The following is a 9,123-nucleotide window of genomic DNA, read 5'->3' as shown; positions in this document are numbered from 1 at the left end:
ATTGTCCTCAGTCTCCGACCCCTCTTCACCTTCGGCCTCCGAACTAGGCATGAGATTACTACATAAGCTGTCAAGGGCTGAAATCCCTAATTTTTTCATATCATCGTCATTCATAGGTCTAACGGCCGCGAGGTTACGAATAATTTCAGATTCCCGCTCTGCTTCTAAGTCTAACATATCATTCACCGATTTCGCAACTTCCTTCTCATTCGATCCCAACGAAACTCCTAAATTATGTGCCTTATCGATGATTTCATGTTCAGAGTAATGCATAATTGAACAACTCTTATTAAAAGACATACCTGTAGTTGCCTCGACATCTCGAAGCTTGGCCGCCCTCATGGCACGCCCCAACTGCAGGTCGTCTGCATATGATTGCTCCTAGATCCGGTTGCTGACCCGTCTGCTAGCCGATACCAGATCCATGATCCCACCAAACGCAATAAGCTCCTCGGTAGACCTCTCCCGAGGCGTGTGCTCCCCGCTCACACGCCCACCCCTTGTGGCTCTATATGTGCCGAATATATTGCTTCACTTTTACTCGTATGATTTTCTGTTTATAGTAAGGAGTACCAAGACTCTTTTTTTTTTTCTGAAATTCACCAAGACTCTTGTTAAAAAGGTATCTACGCAGCACTTCTACTGATCTACTCTAGGGTGAAAATGACTAAATATTGATGTATTGATGTCGCATGAAAACATTTTTGCGATTCTCTTATAGTCGTCAATATCACTTGTACAATTCTCTTGTACTAATCATATTAGAAGCGGAGAAGGTAGTTTTGCCATAGGGTTCTGTAAACATGTTCTAGGGTTAAAAGTCGTGGAAAATCTACACATAGTAGACTAGCTTATTGCAAGTGAACTACAAAAATGAATTGTATTTGGTTACGGAGGTAGTAGCATTTTACAACCGGAGAATTGGCTGTAAATATTTCCGTGGTTCTTTCAACTTTACAGCTTACAAAATCATCCAGTTTTATAATACGACTACAAATAGATTCATACGCCCCACTTGTACAAGAGAGAATTGCAGGTACTAATCAATCATCCAGTCTAGGGATAACTCGAAATCTTACTAAATTAGCTTCTTGGGCCCCGGATGTGTAACGTCTGCGCTAAATAACAGTAAGAAAAATGTATTTATGAAAGCAATAGCTACGACCAAAGCAATGGAGCCAATAATATACCCACGCCGTGGTTGGGCTAAAGTTTTATGGTTTATTGGAGTGGGCTATCTACAATGAGGACCATGTTAAAATTGCTCACCTACAATAACTAGATGATACCCCGCAGATGATTGCCGGAATCAATTGTACTATGATGAAATTTGGTTGTTTAGAATATAAATATTTAGATTAATAACACATGAACCAAAATGAAAAAAACATACTCAAATAGAGTCGAACTGAACTGCTAGACTATGTTGAGCCAAACCTTCCCGTCGATGTGGACTCTTGGGGAAGATCAGCCTGTTATCCCTAGAGTAACTTTTATCCGTTGAGCGACGGCCCTTCCGCCTGAGCTATCAAATTCATGTGATACACACTTTGCTTGACTTAGCATATTGATTATGTATAGTTGAAAAATGATTATTGAATATAAGTAGGATACTAGAATAAAAAATATTTTCCCATGCATGCTTGAATGTGGTGATGGGTCTATTTTCATGCATAGTTGCATATTGAGGTGAGCCTTATCCCATCCATAATTGTATGATGGTATAATATGCTTGCATGTTAAGATAAACAAGTCAGTGGAGACGACTCTCTTAAATATATATGATAACATGGACAATTTTATTTTTTTTGCGTGTATGAATAGAAAAACACCATTCCATAGGTGTTTAGTTCGAAAACATGCCATGTTATCTCTTAGTAGAATTTTTCCGTTTCATGAAATTTTCATGACATCTGTGACAATTCATTCCATTTTTGCAGTCTTCAGCCTACTAACCTTTCCGATCTATTTATCTTTTCACAATAAATAGTTTGTTTTCACTCCTCGAATTTTCTTGTTTTCGTTTATGTTTACGCCGGGTATCCAACATGAAATCATGTTCCTTTTCTACTATAACATTTTCTCCATTCGCGAAATTTTTGTTTCCGTTTTCGTTTCCGCTAGGAGTTCAGCATGAAAAACAGTTCCGTTTCCACTAGAACATTCTTTTTTTGCGGGGTCCACTAGAACATTTTGTCCATTCGCAACTTTTTTGTTTCAGTTCTGTTTTCACAGGGTGTTCAACATGAAAACATGTTTCGTTTCCACTAGAGCGTTTATCCATTCGCGAAGGTTCACTTTTTCATGTAACCGCCGGCTCTATAGTATGAAAACATGTTCCGTTTTCACTGGAACATTTTTACAATTCACGATTTTTTTTGTTTCCGTTTAGGTTTTCGTGGACTGCTCGCATGAAAACATGTTCCGTTTTTCACTAGAACATATTTTCCATTCATGACATTTTCGTTTCATTTCTATTTCCTCCTGATGTTGTTCAACATTAAAACATGTGTTGTTCCCACTTGGGCATTTTATCCATTCACAAATTTCTCATTACCGTTTCTGTTTTCGCCGGGGTGTTCAGTATGAAAATATGTTCCGTTTCCACTATAGCGTTTAATCCATTAACGAATTTCTACTTTTCTTTTCTCTTTTCGCCAGGTGTTCAGCATGAAAACATGTTCCGTTTTCACTATAGTGTTTTATCCATTCACGAATTTCTAATTTTTGTTTTTGTTTCCAACAGGTGTTCAGCATGAAAACATGTTTCGTTTCCACTATAGCGTTTTATCCATTGACGAATTTCTCATTTTCGTTTCTATTTCTGCCTGGTGTTCAGCATGAAAACATGCTCCGTTTTCACTATAGTGTTTTATCCATTCACGAATTTCTAATTTTTGTTTTTGTTTCCAACAGGTGTTCAGCATGAAAACATGTTTCGTTTCCACTATAGCGTTTTATCCATTGACGAATTTCTCATTTTCGTTTCTATTTCCGCCTGGTGTTCAGCATGAAAACATGTTCCTTTCCACTATAGCGTTTTATCCATTCACAAATTTCTCATTTTCGTTTATGTTTCCGCCAGGTGTTCAGCATGAAAACGTGTTCCGTTTCCACTATAGCGTTTTATCCATTCACAAATTTCTCATTTTCGTTTCTGTTTCCGCCGGGTGTTCAACATGGAAACATGTTCCGTTTCCACTATAGCGTTTATCCATTCACAAATTTCTCGTTTTCGTTTTTGCTTCCACTAGAACGTCTGCTCCATTTGCGAAATTTTCGTTTCTGTTCCTTCTTTTGCTGGGTTTTGCTCTTCATTCCTGTATCCAAATTTATGGTATTTTCTTTTTTTCATGAAGCCGATTATGTGCCCTAAGGGGTCTTTTATCTTTCCGTTCATCAGCCGTAACCCCTCCTACACCTCATCTTAGGAAGATAGTATAGCTAAAGGGGAAAAAATGCGTCAATAAAAATTTCGGCACACATATATTTTGTACACCAATAAAATAGTTTAAATGCATGGTTTACATACATCTATATATGCAAAAGAAAACATATTTTTTAGCCTCTAATCCCAAATACCGGCTCCCATGGGATCCGGGATTCAAAACAGCCTTTTCTCCGGTGTATTTTCTTCCGGTAGTTAACCTAAGCCTTCACGCTTTCACCAGCTCCAAAACCACCGAGGGGTAAAATACAAAATAAGGATCCATCAAGCATTCAAGCTACTCCTAGAAAACGCCCCCAAACATTTCTGCGGCCGCGAATGAAGAGGGCGGTTTGGAAAAATGCGGCGGTAACAGGGTGGAATATAAAAATCCGCCTGGCCTCGGAGTTGCTATCGCAACATCTCCGGCTTTGACCAGTGCCCACCCCCTGCTGCCGCTTCTTCTTACTCCATCCCCTTCCCTCCTCTCTCTCTCACCTCCATTCTTTACTTTTCTCCCCCCTCTCCGCAGCTCCTCCTGCTGCTATATCCTGCCTCGCCCCGCCATTCGCTCTCCTCGTCTCGCCCCCCGCCGTCCTCCTCCCCCGACGCCCCAGACGCCAGCCTCCGCCCGAGGAGCGCGCGAGTCTCCTCCCATTCTCAGGCGCCGGAGCGTTTGGTTCCAGGTGCGATCTTGGTCCATCTTTGTTCTGTTCGCCGTTTGTACGGGCGCTTCTTCAGCCCCTTGTCTGCTGTTCATGCCGCGAGTTCGGGAGCTGCTCGGCCTGGATCTCTCTCCATTTGGGCCGGCTCAAAGGCGCCGCTGGGACGTTTGACGGTTTCCTCGCCCGCGCCCCTCGCATTGTAGATTTCGGGGGACGGAGGCTTAGGATTCGGCGTGCATGCTGGTTCTTGAGCGAGATACGCGATGCCTTGAGCGTTTCGGCGACCCCCCCCCTTCTCGGCTTGCCGGCCATGAGCTGCGGCTCATTACGACCGCGTGCTGGTCAAATGTTCCGGTTAATCCGGGGACGGCCGGTTCTTGGCTGGGTTTGGTGGGGTCAATTACCCAGTTGAGCATGGTTGCTTATTTTAGCTGGTCTCTTGACCCAGTTTGTTATTTGGCCAGATTAGGTGAGGGCTCTGACCATTCAACTCCGTTCCTGCCGAGTTGGTGGCTTGATAGATAGTAGTTGTAGTTGCCGTGGGCATGCGCAATTTCTGCGAAGCTGCATCGTAGACGAAATTAATAATGGACGGTGTTTGGAAATTGAATGTGGCGCCTGTGGACCAATGCGTCGAACCAGCCAGGCCACGTAGTATCTTTGGTCCTAGCTGGTGTCCGGGGGTAGATCAGTTCTTGGGACGGTAGAAGTAATTTCTGCTCCTCCGGCAATGATTTTCGGAGGCTTCATTTCAGCTGAGGAATTTACTCGTTCACAAAAGTGAAATATAAACAGATCAGTTCATAGTCGTTGTACTTCATCGGAAAAAATCATAGCTGGGTTGGCCGCTCGTGCGAGGCCTTGGTGCCTTTTTGTAGCTTAGGTGTACTGGATTAATCTGTAAGCAACGCAGATGCGGTACACCACAGCTTTTTCTTGTGTGTGTGTTGCCAACTGCTAACCGCTGTAATGCAATGCAGGACCAGTTACTTTTGCTACTATATGCTAATTCAGCAACTTATTTCAAATTCTGCAGCAGCTTTTCGTCGGCGTGCATATGATGGGCTGCTTCACTGGCCTGAGGTCCAAGAAGAAGAAGAGCCCTCTTGTTGCAAGCAAGAAGCATGGCGATGCAAGGGACACATCCCTGAGGCTCCCGGAGCCGGAGGCTCATGTGCCATCTTTGCAGTCAGCGCCTCCTAGTTTCAGGAACAGGCCAAAGATCTGCCAGTCGGCCAATAAAGTCTCTTACAGCAGAGCACGTGTGCTGTCTGCTCCCTCCAGCCTGATTCTGGTTGATCAGGATGGCCTTCCGTATGCCGAATTTGACGATCAGGATGACTCTAGGACCAAGGGAGGAGCTATTAAGGCGCATCGATTTTCAAATCCATTGCCCCTTCCTCTTCCCTCACCAGAAGGCAGTTCTTTGAGGAACTTTGGTAGCTTCAAGGCTATCAATGCAAGCGGGCCACTTGAGGTTTCAGGTCCTCTCCCACTGCCTCCGAAGAGGTCTGATGGGCTTAAGAACTTCTCGTATGATGAGATTTCCACTGCTTGCCAGTGGTTTTCTAGTGATCAGTGTGTCTCGGAAACCCAGACTTTGACATCATACAAGGCATCGTTCAGGGATGATTTTGTTGAACCAAAGAAGATGGAAGCAATAGTTGCCCGATTACTCCCGTCCAACCAGGTACTGTTTTCTATCAAGTTTCATGGTAATACTTACCCTTCTTATTTTGGATGTTACGGTCATGGAGATTTCCCTCACAGTTTTGCTAGTCCGCCTGTTCGCCAACACATTTTCTGGCACACCTACTATTTTTTTTTCTTTCCATGTGATAACTTGGAGAAATTTTCCTATCCACCATGAATGTATTACGTTTGCAGTATCTGTTCTGTTTACAAAGCTGAACTTAGGCTAGAGTGGCCTTCTGTTTACATCTAGGCATGTGATCTATGCTTATTGATGCAACTCTGCCCCCTGTAGAAATAGGCTGATTTTAATTTTGCAAATACAACTTAGGACCATAACATAGCACGCTTTGAAGGCAGACAATGTGTTTGATAGTCCTTGTTCTCTTCACTATGTGATATTTGTACCCCTTCATGATCAATCTTCGCTTTATCACTTGTGAGCTGTTCGTTCACTAGCAATGTTCTTTTGGGAGGGGGTGTTTCATGCTTTCTCTTGCAAGCGATTTAGTGGAGATTTACTTTCTCCAAGGTTTTTTTTTCGAAAAGGGGTTTTACCCCAGCCTCTGCATCAGAAAGACGCATACGGCTCATATTATTAATAAAAACCTGCAACAAGTCTCCAAGTCTCGAAGTATGAAAAAAAAACAAAACGCTCATAAGAGCTAAACAGAAAAGCCACAACCGGCTGGCAAAAAAAAATAGGAGCACTACATGCCTATCCTATTACATGACCGCCATCCAAACCGGTTGAAAATATCCCGAGCTACCATCTCCCATCGGGTAGACGCAGTAACCAAACGCTCCCTGGCCTCCGTCGGAGTGAGTAGCGACCACATACGGATCAACGCTGTGGCCCTGAAGATAACCTGCAAAAAATGAATGTTCGTTGATCTGTTAAAAACCAAATCATTTCTGCAGTTCCAGACTGCCCATAATAAAGCACAGACGCCAACGCGAATGACTTTGCCTAATGATCCTTGGTAATGTCCCGTCCAGCTTTACTGGATGTCGACATTTAAGGAATCTCCAAAAAAAACTATTAGTCGAGATTGTTGGTTAGACCTTCTAGATAACCGGACACCTTTCACCATTTTAGAGAAATTGCCACCTGCGTGCCATGGCTACTATGTTTCTTGGATCATCCTGTTGTAATATTGAAAATTTGACTAATGAGGCACTGATGCAATATATTTTTCACCACTGCAGAGTTTCAAAGAATTTAAGGTGCAAGTAAATACGTTGGCATCACTTCAACATCCCAATATATGTAAACTCATCGGCTATCATGCAAGAGAAGAATCTAATGAAAGGATGTTGGTCTATGAGCGGCTCCATCATGGCAGTTTAGACAGGTTACTCTTTGGAAGACCGGAAGGTCGTTTAATGGACTGGTCTACACGTTTGAAGGTTGCCCTTGGTGCTGCTAAAGGTCTAGCTTTCCTACACGATGAAGGACCCTTTCAGGTAACTTGATCCAAACCCTTTGACATGACCAAGAAGTTATGGTTTAAATTTACCATGTTCTCTTGCACTTTGTTTGATAATTATTTCTTATATATTTTAACATGCATTTCTATTTACAGGCAATGTATGATGACTTCTCAACCTCAAACATCCAAATAGAGAAAGATTTCACTGCAAAGCTGTTGGGATATGGTTGTGTTGGCTTCAATTCTGAGGAGGAAAGATCTAAGGCATCTGTGGTAAGTTCCTTTTGAAATTTGAAAACATGGTAGAAGTTCTTTGTCGTGGAATCACAAACTGCCTTATATATTATAGGTTTACACAGCATGTTCCTCCACAGTTTACATTGGTTCTGGCTTGCATGCTTTTACTGCAGTAAAAAAGATGGAAATAATATTAATACATCGCATTATGTTCATTTACTCGTCAACATCCCAACGCTTACGGGAGATGTTATTCTTGGGCAGACTGCTACAAACCTCTCAGAGGAAACCTTGGAGAAAGGCGTATTGACTCCCAAGAGCAACGTATGGAGCTTTGGAGTCGTCTTGCTCGAGCTAATAACAGGAAGGAAGAACCTTGATGTACGTTCCACCAAAGAAGAACGTAATATTGTCAAGTGGGGTAGGCCTTTCCTCACCGACGACAGTCGTCTATCCCTCATCATGGATCCCCGTATAAAAGGACGCTTTCCTCCCAAGGCTGCTAGGACTGTGGCAGACATCATTCTGAAGTGCCTTCATAGGGATCCATCCGAAAGGCCTACGATGAGGGCCGTCGTGGAGTCTCTAGCAAGCGTCCAGGACATAAAGGTCCCCTGCCGGTATCCTCTTCAAGTACCGTCCGCCGCACCGAGGAAAGTGATGCTAAAATCCACGAGTCTCAACGGCATTGTTCCTCAGCATCCTGTCATGACCTTCTCGCCGTCGCCTCCTTCGCGCAACCAACACCTGGTGTCACCGAGATCATCAACGTCCGCGTTACTTCCCCCAAGGAACTGCTCTTCCATCATCACCCTGGACTACCCCAGGGTAAGCTCGGTCAAGAAATCGCCCCCCAACATCATGCGGAGACCTGGCGTCGAGGGTTTTTGATTGTCCATATAGTGCCGGATTTCTTCTCTTTGCCTTGATTTATTTGTTGTTTTGGTTAGCCTAGCGAGTGATCTCAGTGCTATGGGATATATGTTGCAAGGACATGTGAAAAAGGGCAGAGTGAAGTGTAGATAGTAGAACCAGCTTGTAGATACTTGTCGTTCTCTGATTGGATGGGGGTCATGGAAGAAGTGTGTGTTGAGTGGGGCTTGTAACCCCACTATGCAATAAACGTGGGTTGGTTGGTCGGTCGGTATTTGCTCGCCGTCAAACATTTCAGCTGTTTCTTCTTCTCTTGAATGCTAAGTTTTGTTGCTGCTAGCCGTGGAATAATAGCGGTCTACTGAATGTTCTGCTGTCCACACGTTGATATCATGCTGCAGCAGCCGGTTAGCGATGTTGAATTCCGTTCTGTGGAATGTTGATTTCTCCGTTGCAATTGTTGACCATGACCAGCCTACTTGCTTTTTAATCTGTATAGTCATGATGTGCTTGATTAGGGTGATGTGTTAGCGTTTTGTAGATTGGACTGGCACAGTAATATAATGCCAAGAAGAGGTGATGATGTGTCATCAGTGGTGAAAATATTTGGTTTTGCTAGCTCTACACCTCATTGTCACGTCCACGGTGGAGGCTACACGAAGGAGTATGAGCCACAAAAGCCTTGGAATTCCATTTTCTTCATCTTTTCTTTGGCGGTCGGAATGTTTCTGACATCTGAAACACTAGCGAACTGTTTTGTTCAGCCATAGCTATGTTTCTTCTAGCGAACGCCTTT

The 9,123-nt window shown here is 43.5% G+C and overlaps 1 protein-coding gene across 2 annotated transcripts; it reads left to right on the top strand.

Moving 5' to 3' along the window:
• The first annotated feature begins 3,915 nt into the window (after positions 1 to 3,915).
• LOC109747097 (probable serine/threonine-protein kinase PBL1) lies at positions 3,916 to 8,595 on the top strand. 2 transcript variants are annotated; one of them, XM_020306183.4, is made up of 5 exons: positions 3,916 to 4,113; positions 5,132 to 5,782; positions 6,994 to 7,251; positions 7,371 to 7,490; positions 7,719 to 8,595. In XM_020306183.4, the coding sequence occupies exons 2-5, from the start codon at positions 5,150 to 5,152 to the stop codon at positions 8,343 to 8,345; spliced, it is 1,638 nt and encodes a 545-aa protein (XP_020161772.1). In that variant the 5' UTR covers positions 3,916 to 4,113; positions 5,132 to 5,149; the 3' UTR covers positions 8,346 to 8,595. The 2 variants fall into 2 exon arrangements, with proteins under 2 accessions (XP_020161772.1, XP_020161771.1); XM_020306182.3 differs by having other exon boundaries at positions 3,918 to 4,113; positions 5,129 to 5,782.
• Positions 8,596 to 9,123: the final 528 nt, after the last annotated feature.

This window comes from Aegilops tauschii, chromosome 3 (assembly GCF_002575655.3).
Source record: "Aegilops tauschii subsp. strangulata cultivar AL8/78 chromosome 3, Aet v6.0, whole genome shotgun sequence".
NCBI classification, from domain to species: Eukaryota; Viridiplantae; Streptophyta; class Magnoliopsida; order Poales; family Poaceae; genus Aegilops; species Aegilops tauschii.
The sequence above is the reverse complement of the archived record's forward strand: the minus strand, read 5'-3'. Positions and strand labels throughout refer to the sequence as shown.